General features: G+C 45.9%; 1 protein-coding gene across 1 annotated transcript in view; it reads left to right on the plus strand.

The window, feature by feature from the left end:
* LOC126533936 (maltase A2-like) overlaps positions 1–18,359 on the plus strand; it is an 86,524-nt gene that overhangs the window by 50,456 nt on the left and 17,709 nt on the right. Inside the window, exon 2 of the mRNA XM_050181156.3 lies at positions 16,472–17,280. Coding sequence (XP_050037113.1) covers positions 16,483–17,280 — 798 coding nt within the window. The 5' untranslated portion in view covers positions 16,472–16,482. The remainder of the gene's footprint in view (positions 1–16,471; positions 17,281–18,359) is intronic.

Genomic DNA, 18,359 nt, shown 5'->3' on the forward strand with positions numbered 1-18,359 from the left:
GCAATCCATTCATTAGACTTTTCGTCATGATGTCATCATCAAACTCGCTGGAGTGAAAAAGAACGAAAAGCCTAGAAGGGGTGAATTTGCAAGGACGAATGCCAGCTGAAAGATGTCGAACTTCGCCATTCCTAGTCAGCGAAAGCGCGGAGGGAACGCACTTCTGCACTTGGGATTCATGCGGATGGGGGTCTTTCGGGACAATACCCCATCCTGAATGGTTACACGACTGTACGCTCACGACGGGATAGTAAGCTCGGCAATTCACCTGCCGAAACTACCAACTTCTAATTTGCAAGGTGAAAGCTTTCTGCGTCGGTTCTATAAAATTATGAGACCTAAATATCGGGTCTCTTAAATGAGAAGCGTAGACTGTTGCGCCAGTTGCTGCATCATGTAGTGTCGTTGAACGGAAATACGGCCGGAAGAAACGGAGTGGACAGGACAGACGCCCATAATTGAATATGCGAGCAGTGCTTAATTACGAATAAGGCTATGAGTTCGTGAAGAGAGCATGCGGAACTGAGGTGTTTTATCGATGGCAGGAATATATTGTTCCTCTCTGGCCGAAATTTGGTGACTAACGGCTATTTTCCACTGTTATCTCTTTCGCAGAGTGGATAAAAGGTTTTTCGTGTTGCAAGACCCCTGCTCTCTATTGAAGCATCCCGGCTCAGAGGGAGTCGTGAAACTCGAAACATCAGCCTGAGTTGCGAAATGCTACCGGCTTTCACATCTCCCGCATGCGCTAAATGTACTCGAGGAGAAAAGCGGTGCGCACAATAGAAAACATGGAATTGCAAGGGCGCGGCATGAACTAACGGGGCATCCCTAACTCATCACGACTCCAAAACTCCCCGAAACTCTCCCTCTCTCACACGCGCACAAGCATAAGTAGGGAAAAGAAAGAACATTACTCTGGACTTTGGCACGCGGCGATGCTAGTTTGAAAACACTCTCACCGCGAAAAAAGAACCACATGCTCAGTTGGCCATGTCCGCGCCCCTTCCTCCTCTCCACTCCCGCCAACCTTCTCGAACAACGAGCGCAGAACCGTGGGCGGGTGCGTAGGGTCCGGCGCACAATTAGAAAACTGCGCGTCGGCGTTTGGCTGCTTTCGCTGCAGCAACTGGAACACTCTGCGCACAGGCGCGGGCGCCAGTCAGCGCTTTTCAGGAGCCGCATGCGAACGGTCCCTTAATTAAGTTGGACTCGTATTCACTGTGGGGCCCGACCGTATCCAGCAACCCCCCCCCCCTCGTCTTTCTCCCCTTCCTTCTTGCTCTGCCCTCTCGCCAGCACATTTCAACGTACGCTCGGCGAGGAGGAGTGTAGATCGGGACATTCTCATCACGAAACAACCGCCCGCGCTCTCGCACACGTCATCCGCAGGTCGGCACGAACGGTTCGCTTCCGCGCATATTGCTGACTAGGCACCGTGGATCGCGACTTGCGCCTGTCGTGCAAAGTTCTTGCATGCTCCCCCTTCCGAATCCTTTTTGTTATTTTGCAGTTTTGCTTGGACAAAAAAAATGAAAGGTTGGATGTGATGACGTCCTCACTTTACGTTTAGTGTCTTTGTGATACGAGAACTCGCGGAGCGGAAACCATCTCTCTACGGGATTTGGCCCGAATGATAAAGCGAGGGCTTTCGTGAAGGTGTCGGCACGGTGAAGTATTAAGCAATCAAGCAGTTGTCTCTGATACCAAATATGGCATAGAGATTGATCCTGTGCAACTGGCAGTGTAGCAATGATGGAGTAAGGATGATTTCGCGCTCAACTTTAGAGAACAACTCTTGAAGAAATAAGTACGCACAAGCTTCTCCACCGCCATAATAGCTTTCTTTAGTTCGTCCCCCCGTTACAGCCCCTAGCTAAACTGCATGAGCACAAAAAGAAAAAGAAGCCTTTTATGCCCTGTCGGACTGTAGCGACGCTCTCAGGCACAGAGTTATGAAACCAGCATGTATCTCGTTCTGAGGAGCGTACTCGTGCGTTTTCGCAATGAGTCCTGCAGAGGCCTCTTGCGTCTGAGGCGCCAAAATGTCTTCCCGAGAATACATTAATTATAGACGCACAGAACCTTTATTTTCTTGTTTTTCTTTCTTTTTCGAAATCCAGGCAAGTGGGTACATTAACTCTTTCTGAGTTGGTCCAAGTTTCTTAATTGCACGATGGGGGCGTGTTATTCGGTGCGAAGCGTTTCTCTGTTCCCGGAAAGAAACTCAGAGGCGTTCCTCTTCTTTTACCTCCCCCGCTTCCCCGCAAAGATGTAGTAAGAGGCAGCCGGAACATAAATTGCGCCATCGCTACCCACTCGTTAGAATTATTTAGAACATTTCGAAGAGAAGGAGTGAGCGAAGGGAGCTCCATTTTCCGTGCCTCACTATAACGACAGATGCGGGTTAAGACTTCCTCGGCCACCGAAAACCACTAGTAGCTGCAGGTAGGTCGCCTCTTAAAAATTCATATGTGGCGTAACTGCCGTATCCGCCACTTCTGTATAACATATGGGAGCATACCGGTTTATATCAGCACACATATATATATATATATATATATATATATGTAGAGACAGAGAGAGAGAGAGACAATGATCAATTTTTACAATTACATAAGAGATGACAGGCAACGTCTGCGGAACTTGAGCCGATATAAACCGGTAGGCTCCATTTGCCATGCCTCAGCCTCACTCATTATCTTTCCACTGTGGGCCAACTTTCGTCAGGGCTACAGGCCCTGATGAAGGTCAGTCAAGTGACAGAAACTGTTATATATATATATATATATATGTGTGCGTGTGTGTGTGTGTGTGTGTGTGTGTGTGTGTGTGCGTGCGTGTGCGTTTGCGTGTGCGTGTGCGTGTGTGTGTGTGCGTGTGCGTGTGCGTGTGTGTGTGTGTGTGTGTGTGTGTGTGTGTGTGTGTGTGTGTGTGTGCGCGCGCGCGCTATATGCTACATGCTATACATGCATATGCTATATGTTGCTATATGTATGGTGTGTGTGCTCATATGCTGCATGTACGCTGATCTAATAGGGAGCTTGTAGGGCATGCGGGTCTTTTTCTGCTGGAGTACTCAACAAAGCACCATTTCTCTACCAAGAAATAGATGAGCTTTACTTTCTATACCGACTTAACCTTGTGTGACCACCTGCACGTTGAACACGAGGACGCAGTTTCAATCTTCTCAGGGCTGTGGAAGGTACAGGAAGTCGCAACATAACTCGATGAGCATGCTCCACTCCATTTGGTTGCTTCTTGCCCAGAGAAATTGTTTCCGACGTGATACATGCGCTCTTATTCTTCCTTATGCCTATTGCCTACCCTTTGTAATCAAAAGCACGCAGAAAGATTCCCTGAGGAGATTCGGGCTGTCGCAGCCCAAGGCTTCACTTCTGCTATCATTTGAATATGGAAAGGTTTCATGAGGGCCGACGCCTACTGCCTGAGTACCTGAGTATCTTCAAACGACCGCAAATAACATTACCTTGGATCTGTTCATTTAGGTAGCAACTTCATATCGTTATACTTTTGCTGAAGTTAAGTGAAACATTCTGTATAATCGCTGGCTGTATTCGTACATTTAGAATAATATGTAGACAATGAAATAATACCTGCGCCGATCTCCACCTCTCATTTATTTACCATGCCATTTCGTAGGCCACTCATTGCGGGGAAACAAAGGCAACCCCAATGTCTACCATGGTACGTCTACATGCAAACAACAGAATGCATAATGCGGAATCTGCAAGTTCGGATCCCACCTACGTGAAGTCTTTTCAACCATTGTCCTTTTTTTAATGCAAAAAGCTATTGTCCTCATACCAGGCACCCTACGGCAGGTAAATATTTCTTGTCTCGCCGCACATTTGAACCTCAGTAAAAGAGAAAAAAAAAAGAGAAACGCATGACCGACGGTGAAAGCAACCCCAGATGGCACGCCTTCCTGTCTCGTGCCAAATCCCACTAGCACTTCAAGATCTTTTTGGCACATGCGTCAGATGCCCTGTACTCGTATGCTTTTCTCGTGACGGCTCATGCTTTGAACCGCCATGTCAGAAAGCAACAACTCCCCCCCCCTCCTCCGGCTCCAGGATCGGCCCATATTCCCCTACACTTTTCGTCGTAGCAGCTAGCGCTACCTGTAAACTACGGACTCTGTACCTCCTTCACGATCGACCACTGCAAGGCTAATCCCACCAGTAGCCTACAACCACTCAACTCAACTCAACTCAACTCACGATCGGCCCACGCCTAGATCGCAGATAGGCGCGGATGAGTGTACGGCGCGTAGTCGATGATGCTATCCCAATCCGTGTTTGCTTTGCTTACGCCTTCTTCCTGTACCTACGTAAAACCCACGAACAGGCGTGCGGTAAGCCACGAGTCAAACAGCCGAAGTAGAAATTGTGCCGTCAGGGTAAGACAATCGTCATCGATCATTGCCTTGAAGCTACTAATACCCCTGCTCACGTTGAGCCACATTGCTCTCCATCTTACACAAACTCGTCGGTTCACCTGGTGCAACACCACAACCGTGCACAACGCCAAACATTGATGGGTAGACGGCTACTAGTGAAGTCTTTCACATAACATCGATTTCTACAAGGCATGGGACTTCTTGATTTCTTTTTTGTTAGCGTTTGCACTCCTCATTTATACATGACAGGCTCTATACCTGTTAGTTGCGCTCACAGTCGTTACTTTAGTCGTTAGCCAATCATCTATATCACCATGCCACATTTCCTCATTCTTCCGGTTACATATTACACTCTACACTTCGTGCTTTCCACATATTAGCATATTGACATTTCGAGCCGCGTCGTTAGTGCGACTTTCCAAGTTAGTCGTAACGATCGCTTTAACACATTAACCGACCAATTTCGTTTCTTTCTTTTTCTTTAATGTCGCGTGCCGCCAACTTTCTTGACAGAAACTTCCAACCCTTGCGAACAAATCCTTTGTTTAGTCAGCACAATGCGTTTCTGAACCACCCTTTCAAGGACCTTTGTCTGCGGCCGCAAGAAAATCAATACTCCAGCGCTAGTTAAACAAAGGCGTGTTTCACCCTTTCATTCCCGCAGGGATACGGCGACTGCGGTAACGTGATATTGATTGCCGAGTGCAAAGGAAGCATAAATATGCAGCCCATGTTCCAAGTCTCAGGCAACGTTCTGCAGTCCGCCTTTTTGTGTTTTTGTTCACTTAGAAAGCGCTTTTCTTTTTGTATTTCGCTGTCACGATTTCTCTTCCGAGCAATGAATTTAGTTGAAAAACAATATGTTTGCGCTCTTTACAGCATAGAATTTAGGATGCGAAAAATTTGTTCGTTACGGTTAGGAGGCAGAACCTGGTGACATACTTAGGGGTGAACTACGTAAAAACTACTACTAAGAAGTATTAGGGAAGTAAACAGCGAAACAAAACAAATAACGCTTAATATGGCTTTCACTAATCATTACGAGAAAAAAAAAATGTTGACCTTGGACAAAATGGTGACCTATTAATCTAGCTACCGTTCCTTATCTGGCCAGTTGCTATGCTGTCGCACAATAGGGGCCAAGCTGAAGACAAACGAATAAAGATTGATTATCATGGTATTAAATGATTGCATTCGAGCAGATGTAAGTGCTTCACAATTATAGAACTCAGTTCCGCCCAACAGCGAGGGCAATACGAAATAATGGCGTGCTTTAGAGATACGCAAGAACCGCCGGTATAGCACAGTGGCACATGTAGTGCGATAACGGCAAGATCACCATTTAGTTTTAACGTGTCCCACCGCTAGGACATTCTAACGGCTACTGAGCACCCGCTCGATGGCTATGAAGATGCGTTTAAAAAAGGTTCCGGGTTCGATCCGAGCCGCGGCCGCTATCCAGAGCGGGCGGTAGATAAACATCCTTGTGTACTTCGTGCTTTGAGTAGACGTTAAAACAACCCACGGGTTCACAGTTACTTCGCGGGTTCCCCACTGCAGCATACCGCATAATCCGATTGTTCTTCTTAAGCGTAAACAGGAAAAATGTAATTTGATTTTTCAAAGAATACATTGAACACTTGCTTTCTGTGCGTGCCATGAAAATCACCCTAAAAAGGTGTTCCGAGGAAGAAATGAAAAGCTCAAATGTTATTTAGAGGGCTCGCCATTGAAGTATCTAAAGACTTGTTGTGCAGATAATGTAGCGCGCACATAAATTGTACATAACAAATTTTTCATACCTGGCACTTGTCCTGGCAGCTTTTTAGATGGACGTCAAGTCAGCACTTGTAAGAATTCCGAAGAGTCGAGATTGGCCAAATCGGTACTGGTTGACCCTCTTATCTTGATGGGGCAGCGCCAACTTCACAGAAACAAGGAATCAGTCCTGTATCTTTTCTACTTTGTATCTTCGTCATTTGCGCGGCCACATTGTTATGTTTCAACCAGAATATAGAAAACTGTCACACAAAGGAAGAACACGTTCGGCTGAAAAGAATGTGTAGGAGTATTTATTCTATACGACAGCTAACAGCGAACGAAAAGAAAGACAGGCAACATTTAAGACTCTGTATTGTCAAGGAAGTGGCATACTTTCACAGGTTAAAATGTCTCTCTCGCTTACGTAGCACATTTCGGTGGTATGCGACCGTGCCCGTCCTTCTTCTCCACAGAATATAAGCAAGAGAAAAGCGGCAAGCGTAATGACTTCCAAAATGCCACTCGGTGTTTAAAAACAATATAAAACACTCTTTCTGTTAGGTTTTAAGTCTCGCGCCGAGATCTCACCTTTCGGAGTATATTCCAGAAAATAAGTTGCTTCAGTAATTCCTTTTTTCACCAAATAAAAGAAAGAAAAAAGAAATTAACCCTCAGAATTAGTGTAATTCTTATCCGCAAGTACAAACGACGATTCGCAGCATGGAAGTGAACTATTTCGCCGAAATTACATTGTAATTTTCCATCCATGCTTGTTCTCACAGTTATCTCCTTTTCTCCTATGCTTCATGCCAGAAAATTATCATCGAAGCGTACAGGAGAAAATAGTAATGTCTGCATGTATGGCTAGTTGGACCTTCTTTTATATGGCATCTGTTCGTAGATGATACCGAAAAATTGTCATCTGAAGAGTGCCGCAATAAGTAGTTTTGTTAAATGCCGCAATAAATAAAGGAAATAAAGTGAAGCCTCTGTAGTTATCTGCTTGAAAAAAAGAAAGAAGAGCGCTCGTGACCCTGAGATAAACATAAATTATTCACACCATAAAGAAAGATATATACATAATAAAATACCAGGTTGCTGTAGACTATATTAGTTCTGCGTTAGTTTGTTAATAATAAAACAAGATTAACAGAATAATCCTCTTGGGTGGCATAACGATGTCCATTACAACAAGACGCCGTGCAACTTTGCGCGTAGATGTCTATACGAATTTGAGATGCCAGATTTCCTCTAAGGAAATTTTTATGCGGCCCTTTCCATCTGCTTGTTTAGACCGCGGCTGACTTGCTTGATAGTGGAAAGGTTTTTTTCTTTATCGGCAAATAAGTGGTTAAATTTTTTTCTGTTCTCAAAAGGTGTTGATTTCTTATCTCCGATGAAGCACTGCTTGCTATAAATGGGTTGTCTTGTTTTTGGTAAGCAATGAAAAAAGAAAGCTTTACTCCCGTTTTTACCGAGACTATGGTTCTTCGCGATGTCCCTGGATAAATATTAGATGCATGGAGCATTTATCAAAATTCACAAATGCTTTCAGAAAGCTTTCGTCTTGCATACAGAAAGCTGCATGCAAGAGCTGTCGAAAAGGAGCTTTTAAGGCGCCAATCTCAATGCAGATTTTCCCAAAATATTTTTTAGAATGCAGTCCTAGAAAACTGTCGGAACAAAAGTGAAAGGACGAGAGATAAATCGATGCATAGCGTAAAAAAATATAAAATATGTTGAGGTAGTTAGCGTCCGTGAGGGTTTGCGATTTCTGTGCGAACGAGGAGGGCTCATTCATCTTGAAGAAGGCTGGTTGCATAATAAATGAACGGAACAATGCGGTGAATTCGGTTCTTTCTCTTTTTTTGTGAGATGCTTCAAAGTAAGCAAAAATGTTGTTGAACAGCCTGCATCAATCATCAATTCCACTTCTAAGCTATGGGTGGGTATATATATAAAAAATAAGATTGTTTGAAGGAACAATACTGATTCTCTTCACCAGGCTCTTACGAAATCAGATTTGCAAATTTAGTGAGAAAAAGTAGCCTCAGTGGCTGGACTTGTAAGTTACGAGCGCTTGGATGTTTCCTAGTAGTCCTCGCACACCGACCACAAGGAAATAGTGCCACGTATAAAAAGGAAAAAAAATAAATATAAGGCGGAAAATATTAGTAATTCATCCTTTAGAATAATATTCGTTGCACAATATCACATGTAAAACACATAAAGAAGCGACGATCTTTTCCTTGAAGATGTCTGCGAAAGTCGAGCCGAATCGGGGGTCTGAAAGGCACACAATGCAAAAAAAGCATTTTAGAAGGAAAAGGTAAAGAAAAAAGTGAATCTAGATTTCATACCTTGGGAGTTTTGTAGTAACAAGTATGGGCGCTCCTTTTCTTCTTACCAGAACATCTGCTGTGGGCAGCAAATGCAATCGATGGGCTTGTTAGTAAAAAAGCCTCCCGTTCTTCGCATTATTTCTTTTTCTTTTGCCTGATGCCTGCTCTCTTCTTTTGCAAGGAAATTTGAATGCTTCAAAAGGCAAGATAAGTACACGTGGAGCTCAGAAGAGCTCACAAAATGAAAAAAAATGCAAATTCAGTCTCGCAAGACTTTGCGAATAGTATGAGTCGTAAAGAAAAACCGAAATGATGAGGCAAAAACGTAATCTGGTGGGTGTCTCTTATAAGCAGCGCCGTAACACCAAAGTGGACTTCATATCTCGAGTATGAAGAGCCGACTCCTTTCGAAAGGCCTGATTGCGACCAATGGATGGATGGATGAAAAACTTTATTAACCAATAAAAAAAAAACAATTGATTTCACTTTGATTGTTTGCTTGGTTAATAAAGTCGTTTCGCTCCCAGCTAGTGTTACGGACATGAGAAGTTGCTAGAGCCAAGCCGACATAGTTTTGCATAGAAGTACGTGCAATTTTTCTACTTATATATGCGTGTCTGCCTGCGATCAGTAACAAATTGTCCCTTCGTGAAATATCATTTCACCGTTGCAATAAAAAAAAAAACGCAGTTTTCCACTTCATGTGCTTTTTTGCCTAATCGTTTACTAGGTTGATATGGTTGCCATCACTAAAGGTCAAGTAGCTCGGTTCCCGTTTTTTATTTTTTTGGTGACATGCAAATGTTGTCACGTGCGCGCGTAGTTTTGCTTTTCGTATGGAGGCATTACACAAACAAGGCCGAACTTCGCATCCTTAAAGACATAACTGACACTTTCTGTCACTTTCTCAAGCGGCAAAATACTGCGAGACAATGCGAAGCTGGCATCAGTGAAACATCCAACTCTTATTTCCTAAATTTTGGATCTCTGTCACTTATCTCGATTATCCCGAAGAGTTTCGTCTTCTTTTTCCATGTCACAAGACTCTGTTTACAAGGAGCATGTGCCACTGCCGCAAAAGTATACGCATACTTTATTACGCTTACTTCGACCATAAATTATGACATTTGTTTAGATTTCTTTCCCGGCAGTCCAACGTGTGTCAGCATTCTCCAGCAAATATACTTCACTGACGCAACCGTCGTTCCTCGTAGCGCCTTTGTCACTGTGCTTTAACTTCTTGACTGAATCGCATGACAGTCAGCGATTGTCATTTATTGCCTGCACGTGTCCGTGGAGATTATTTATTATTTATTTCGCGCTGGACTTCCCCCGCGAATTTGAACCGACTCACTCCATTTTCAGTGTTCGAACGCACTATCAGACATCCATGAAACTAAGATCATGTCGGTCAGTTATCGCGCGGCCGCAACAAAACTAGCGGGCGACCTTCGTCGCATGCTGCGGCCCAAAGGGAGCGTAGAGGGAGCAGCCAAGACGACGCCCTCGGCGACAGAGGGATGCACTCTTCCTTGTCCCCGGCTGGGGAGACGGTGTCGAAAGCAAAGAAGGACGTCCTGCGAGCGCAAACAAGAATAGGGAAGAAAGGAAGAAAGAACGGGAGGAAGGGAGGTCGGGAATCCCGAGTGGTCTCTACTCTGGAGCGCGTACCGAGCTCGGGGCCACAAGGGGGCGTTGAAATGCTGTGGACCCTTGGTCTGACCGGGGAATACGGGAAAAAGAAAAAAAGAAGGAAAATGAAGAGGGGGTACGGCGTAGTGAGAGACGAAGAACCGCTGCCCGTCGTTCTTGTACGGGTGCCTCCGTCTTTCTATCGCGGCTGGGGCTCAGGCGGAGTCTGATCGATTAGCGCCAGGCGCCTTCGGGGGGAAGGGGGCGGCGGGGGGGGGGGGGGGGGGGTCAGCCCCGAAGCGGCGAGGCTGTGAGTCTGCGTCAGGCCATCGGCAAGTGCAAAAGAAGAAGAGCATGGGGCTGGGAATTGCGGCCGGTACAGTGTGCCGGAGGAATACTGAAATGACGATGGCCGTTGGAGTGTGTGCGCTGCTGGGAAGATGCCGCCGTGTGGGACTGCGGCGAGGAAACAGCGGTGCCCTCTTTTTGTGCCGGATGCTAGCATTCAGCAAATAAGGGCCGTTAAGTTCCCCGTCCATGGAGACCGTCTCACTTCCGCTCGCCTGAGAGAGTGGCCGTTGCAGTAACTTCCGGTATACGAGTGACACTGCGAGGACCAAGTGGGCTTACTAATGTCGGCTTGCACAGAGCGTTTGATGAAGCAAACTTGCAGGAACGCGGAAGTTGCTCGGCTCACCGGGTTAAAACATTTGTGGACCACAATCACACTATGTCAGGACGAGAGCATAAGGACCGGTATTTTGATGCCTTTGAAGCCTGAACGAGGAAATCTTTTACGCTGTGAAATTTGACGTGACAAAATCCTGAAAATGCGGAAGTAAGAAATTTAGAACCATTACTTGCAGAGACCATCAATCGCAAGGTCTAACTGAAAAGCATGGCTATTGTGAGGAATCGGCATCTCTTCGTTTTTGTATGCAGGTGACGCGAGGAAATGGCAAAAAGTAGATTAGCGCTCAGCAGTTATTGCTTCAAATGATAGTATAAGGTTGAGTCTCTAAAGCAGCTCCGTAGTAAGAGAAAGTATATACCATGCAGAAGAATGTGAATTAATACCGATATCGTAAAAAAAAACTACCTGTCGACCATGCTTGATACTAGTCCTGTTATAACTGCTTCTGTCTTTGTAGTAGCCTAAAGTACTTTTGGACGTAAGTGACCAAAAACCCAGAAGTCTTATGAAGATAGAGTGGAATCGCTGCCTCTGGTACTCCAAGAGACTGCGGGGTATTTAGGAAATACAATGACACACAAATGTCATGCCGCCGCCATACTAGTACCACGTGGGTTGGTTATTATGCTGCTGCTTCACCAGTCCTCACAACCAGAAGCAGCACAGCAGGTGAACAAGCAAGTCGGAGCGTGTGCGAGAGCGTTGCGATATCCTGCTCCCACGTATCCACAATCTTCGTCATGATCTCATGACCCAGTAGAAACAAAAGCGCAAATATCTACAGAAATGCTATTACATTACGTTATTTAAGGCATTCTGAGGAATGCCATTTAGTTTTTCTAGGCTTTAGAGTTCCGTGGCCTTCATCAGACGCAGGAGTGAGCACATTATGTCAGTACTCTTTTCAGACAGGAAAATAGTGGTAGGGGAAAACGGGGTTATCGTAAAAAAAAATTTTTTTTGCAGTGTTTAAAGGTTAGAAGTTAGTTCTAGGCATACTTAGAAACTCTCTAGGTTGCTTGAAAATGCGTTTACACATGAGCTTTCGCTCGCTCTTCACTCTACCTTTTATTGTTTCTGCGGCATGTGTCTGGCAAAACAATTCGCTTATTCTCTTGTTTTCGGCGGTTAAGAAGCGAACGCCAACTGCCAAAGTGTATATTTGCGTGTGTTGAGCGCATTACAGTGAACTACTGCACATTGCACAGCATAGTACAATGTCGCCAAGGAGCAGGCGTAAAAGTTCATTCCTCGGTCCCCTGCTCAACGAGCTTCACTTCTCCAGTAATTGCACACCAGAGCGGCTTTCTCCGCTTTCCTGGCTTCGACCACATTAATCCACCTCAGCGCGTCAACCGTGAAACAGATGACTGTGCGCGCAGAGAGCTCAGCGCCGCGCAAACGGGAGTTAACTGCTCATTAAGATGATTAATGAAATCCTCGGATGGTCGTTAAGCATCGCCCAGGGGAAACGGATGTCACTTCCTTTGCCACGAAAAAGAAGCAGAGAGGGCAGACTGAAAGGTCGCTGATGATAGCGCCGTTATCGCGTCCAAAGCGGGGCAGAAAGGACAGAGTGGTTGGGGGAGGAGGAGGGCATGCTGGCGCTTAACATGTATCTGCAAGCTCCCCTGATTCCTGGAACCCGACCTTTTAAACACCGCGGTCACTTTGCTTCATTCATTTGGAAACTTAATCCTGTCTCCGCACCGTCATTAAACACACTACTCATTTCTTAAATCTTCCCGTTTTCAGTAGCAACAATGAAGTGCGTTGCAGGCCCGTCCTTGCTTTGCGTTCTCTCTATTCCATTTTATGTTTTCATCCCTGTTTTGTTTCCCCAAATAGATTTTCTTGCTCGCGGACAGCATTAATCTCAAGAAATTAATGCGTTTGGCCTGTTCACGATAGAACGTTCTCTCAATATGGCAGCTCGATTAGAGCCCCGTGTATAGGGTCAGATATGCAGGATTCCTTGCTTTTGTGTACTTGTTACCATGGTCCTAAATGACAGGGTGCAACTTGAGTGGAGACGTTTATCAATTTATGTGTATATAGATTTTAGCATCGAAATCAGATTCTGTATGCCGACAAATCAGGTTAACTGCGATTCGCTTAGTATTCGAGCTCTTTGTGCGTAACCTCCCTCTATTCGTAATTTTATGTTTCTTTAGATGTCTCTTCGGCGATTCGGCCGCTTCAGAGGGGTAATTTCTAGCCAGGAAAAAACATATTATTACTTGCTGCTGAGCCAGTTTTTTTTAACTTCTCGCGGTAGAAAAGATGCGAAAATGTTTCAAGAGACAACCAGCACGTTAGAAAGCTGCTCGCAACTATATATATTTAAATGTAGGTGCTAATGTGCGCACACAATTGCACACTGAAAAAAGACCAGATAACAATGTTCTTTGAATAGTTATTCCAATGTCATGTCTTGGTTTGTCGTCGATTCACATCTTTTCGCCTCTTTTCCACCGCAAGACGAACATGAGGAGGAGGACTTTCCTTTTGCATATCGCTCCATTCACAATATGTCAAACTTTCGCTCAGAACGCGTTTTGAAAACACATCGGGAATGAGCAATAGCCGGAAATCTTGTCCAAGTATAGGGAGATGAAAAAAAAACAGGTGTCGCTCTTTTATGAACTCCTCTCTCGATTTTCACACTACATTTGCCACGGAGTTAGGCGCCATTAGACAAATTTACGTTTTTTCACTGCGCCACTTTCGCTTAGGGTATGTGGTGGTTTCGCATGTTACTTGCGCTGAACATTTTGCCTTTCGGTGATGAGTGGAATCATTCACTGTTTATTTATTTCGCACTCTCTCATGTCTTTTCTCTTAAGCAGCTTTATTTAATATTAAAACGGCTTTATTACCTCACAATACCTTAGTCCATAATGCAGCACAAAGGTAACGTTTTACACTTCGCTACCTTGTTCTTCACTGAACCACGAATAAACACCGTGCAAACCAGGGCTCATATTCGCAATAACGTTCTGCACTAGAGTTGTGCGCAAGACGAAATTCAAGCCCATCTTGAGAGACAGAGAGAGAGAGAGAGAAAACGTCATCAACCAGACGAGCATCCGTTTTCGTATCCTAAACTGGAGCTAAGGTAAAGTGGGAAGAGGAAGAGGAAAAGAGAGAGAGAGTGTGAACACTGCGTGCGCACAGCAGTTCTACATTCGTTCACTGACACAACTGTCCTTAAAAACTTGCAGTAGCCTACGAATAGCATTCTGCGCCATCGAGGGATGTGGCCATGGTCCAGAAATTTCGGTTTCAGCAATATTCACCAAATATCCAGTCGGCGTCGTGGGGTCTATAAAGATCTGCGGAGTGCATCGCATTGAGGAGAATTTACACTCTTGGCGCTGGGCATATTAACAGCGAAGGCGAAGGGCCAGTGGCAAAGAATATTAAAAAAAAAGAAAGTCGCTGTTTCGCCCGAAAGACAAAGCATCGATTGCAATAGAAAATTAGTAGGTAGCCGCGCTATGTAAAGATAGTACTTTTATCGGCCGTATAAACTTGTAACCATTCGCTTACGAATTAACGAGCATGGTGTCAGCGAACACCGGCAAACATGAACCCATCGCATTCAACAACCGCAGACAGGACGTTGGCGTGAGGAAGCGCAGCAGCAGCAAGTGACCTTCGTGCTGTCTTACGCTTCAACGCGAACAGAGTGGCGGGAACACAGCAACCACAGAGGTATAAGCTGTCTGCAGATGGCTTTCAAGATAGCGTGTGCGGCCACGCAAAGTACGCCGGTGCTGCCTAAGTTAGACTCCCCCCCTCCCCGCCCCCCTGCCGCTACCTCCGGCGCTGCGTTCCCACTTTCTTTCCTTACGCGCGCGAGATTGAGCCGGGATCCAAGCTTCCACTTGCGTGAGGTCAAGAAATACGCTCTTGCTGCCGAAAAACGCCGCCATCCCTCGCTCCCGTTCTCCCTCCCATTCTCTGATGGCCTTTCGCGCGGACGGAAGACGGTGCGTTTCCTCACAGCTTTCCCCCCTTACGCGAGCCAGTTGAGCCGCGATCCAAGCTTCCACTTGCGTGCGGTCGCGAAGTACGCTCTTGCTGCCGAAAAACACCGCCATCCCTCCCTCCCGTCCTCCCTCTCATTCTCTGATGGCCTTTCGCACTACGGAAGCGGCGAGTTTCCTCTCAGCTTTCCTCCCTTGCGCGCCAGTTGAGCTGCGATCGCCGGATTCCTTTCGCGCGCTTTCACTCGCACCTACAGTATACGCCGCTCGCCGACGGCGTTATCGCCCTTGGACTTTATACGAAATATTCCGGCGACATCGACTCCGACCGCAAGAAATGCGCCTCGAGCGTCGATGTAGTTGCTATCACAATAAACGTTTGTGAATTTGGCCTCAGGTGAATAAAATCACAGCATGATGTGCTTTTTTCACGGAACTCTTTTCGCAATGCATTTTTGGCAGGCAGGAAATTACAATTTCTTCGTCTTCGGAGAATTTTTCGGCACGATGACAGATTACTTTTCACTGTTACAAAATTTCTTATCCGCAGCTGGTAAAATGCTTTAGTGCTCTAAATATCGCAATGCAAACGAACAGGTAGATTGTTCTTGGTTCTCATTTGTCTCAGGCGATCTAATTGCGTCAGCATGCTTATGGCACCTTTGTCTATGTGAATTTAAGAAGAGACATTTCCGCTAGCGCCTATACTACGTTCAGTATTATGCTAGTTACTGCACGTTTCAGGTTGGCTAAGCCTTACTACGCTCCATTATCACAATCGCTATGAACCACCTAAACGCTGTCATAGGTAAGCTGAAGTTGCATGCAGGTGATGGCCTAAAGGTGATGGCCTAACCTAAAGAAGACAGATTTTGGTGCCAATATACGTACTACACATTGTTTTAGGAGTACCACCTCATATTTGTAAGCAAATGCGCCTTCTTATGTTTTCATAAACATGACTAGTAACCCAGAAGATGGAGCCCAACCATGAAAATGCTGTAAAAAGACACGCAGAATTTTTTTCTTCTTCACTTTACCTTGTCAACTGCAATGTGGTAGCCTGTTGTGTTGTTGTGTTGGTAGACTGTTGGACTCAGTCTGGTTAACCTCCCTGCCTTTCCATCTTCCCTTTTCTCTCTCTCTCTCTCAAATGCACCAAATTACCGCTTTATATAAACGAGAAGAAAGGGGGTTAACCGAGGGGCCCGATTTTTATTAGTCATATCATAAGAAGCTTATTATCGCATTAACTTATCGTTTCTTTATTTCATTTATTAAGCACAAGTAATTTCCCCTGTGTTGCCCTTGGTGTCAGTGTTGGCATCTTATGATACGCTTTATATGAAGTTGCTTTGAATGAATTTTCCATGTACAGAAAACGATAATAGGAAAGATTTGCTGATGTGGAGATCAGTATATTTCGTGACTATAATATTTAAACATCAGGAACTTCAAAGCGCAGTCTCATTTATTATGAGTGTACACGGTGTAACTTTTTGTTTAACATGGAATTGAGTTAAGATATTCATATGAGATGATTAAGAAACACATTCAAAGCTACGATAATTATCTGGGCTAGCTTGGCTGACAGAATATATATATATATATTTTTCTTTGCTCGCAGGTTGTGAAACAATGGAGACCGATGCAGAGGACCACAATTACAGGCACCGCTCTGGACTCGATGGCGGCCGTGTGAGTGGCATTAGCGTCACCGAGCGAAGTGGTGGAGGGGACATCTTCCAAATCACCGGAAATGCTCCGGCGCGGCTGTCATCCGAAGGCAAGCGGCATGCGCAGGACCACGGTCGGCATCACCACCATAATCAGCAGCAGCATCACCATCATCACCAGGGCCAACACCGGCAGTCCTGCAGTCGTCACTCAATCGATGCCACGTGCCGAAACAACAATATTGTGATCTCTCCCACGGATTTCTTCCAACTGGAACAGGTGGACGAGAAGTCCAGAAGAGGGCTGAGCCTGGGCAACCTGTTCTCCACGGGTAACCACCACGCTTACACGGCGCTTACCAGAGCTCTGGACTCTGGAAGTTCGCTCAAGTCGCCGCTCGATTCTTGTGGCGAGTCCTGCATCCTCGACACCAGCGGCAGTACGACGGCGTTGCTGGAGACCGTGGAAAAAAGCAGTCGCGCGGGAGGCCGAGCCAAAAAGAGGAGCCTCGGAGACGAGCAAGACGACTGCTGCGACTCGGCGTTCCCCTCCGGCTGGAACTGGCCAGCCATCCGGATCGGCTGCCTCCTGCTCTGCGTGTCCTGCCTTGTTGCGGTGCTGTGCATCGTCGTGGGTGTCCTGCTGCTCCGGCCTTCGTCCTGCGACCCTCCCAGGCAGTGGTGGCAGGGTGCTGTGATGTACGAAGTGTTCGTCGCCTCGTTCGTAGACTCTGACGGAGACGGGTTTGGCGACTTCCAGGTAGGTTTGTCAAACAACCAAAATTTAACTGGAGGGTCCCGACTTTTGAGGGAAAGACCTGTGTCCTGATATAACCCAACCAGGACGCGAAATGTCTCGCTTTCTCTTTTCGACTGAATAAGAATATGACATAAACCAGATTGTCCCTTTATAATGCCTCATGGCTTGGTTGCATATGCTTCCGTTTCGTCTCGTTGCATCGTCATAAGCAGAAAGGTGGTTTCGTTTTAGAGCGCAGCTGTTAAAATCCCGTTCCTCCGGCGACCGCCTGCGGCGTAGGCGTAATCGACTGAACATATGCGTCGGAACTTTGACTTTGACTTTATTGAAATTTAGACAATATACAGTTGTCCGGGTGAAGAGGGCTAAAGGTGACACACGTGGTCACCTGACTAGGCCCTAGACACCCTGAATTCACGCAGGCACAGTTTCGACATGGTAAGTTGCGAAGTACAATTCTTGTTTTTTTTTTTTTTTTTTACGGGAAGATTATAACAATTCACATACAGCAATATACAGACACTGTACATTCAAATCAATCTAATTAATTATGTATAATACCTACAAACATGTACACTTGACCAAGAAAAGAAAAAACAAAGCAAGGAATCCTAACTGCATCTCCCATACGACAAAAAAAATGTTCACATGACAAATATGTTCACTTGACAAAAAAGAACAAAGGAAACAAATTTCTAACTGGTTTATACACGATTTAGCGAACACATGAAAGCGAACTCGGGGCGCAGTGGTAGATAGAAAAAAGGCCATAGTGAAGAGAGGAGGAGGAACGAGCAGGAGGAGGGTGCTTCGGAGCCATGAGGTAGACAGCGGAGGAGGAGGGTAGGGGAGACGGCCTGTACATGCACTCAGTTGCCAGTGGCCAGGGCATCCGCAGCAGCGTGGGCAATCTCATCGGCGCTTGCGAGGGAGGCCAGGGTGTCGGGAGGTTGGGAGGGCTACGTTAGTCCGCGATGTCTGCTGCTGAGGTCAGCCCGCGGTACCAGCCTGTGTGACAGGGATCACTACTCCTGCAAGGGGCGATGGCGAGCGGCTACGAGTAAAGCTCGATATGGCAC

This window comes from Dermacentor andersoni, chromosome 7 (assembly GCF_023375885.2).
Source record: "Dermacentor andersoni chromosome 7, qqDerAnde1_hic_scaffold, whole genome shotgun sequence".
NCBI lineage: Eukaryota > Metazoa > Arthropoda > Arachnida > Ixodida > Ixodidae > Dermacentor > Dermacentor andersoni.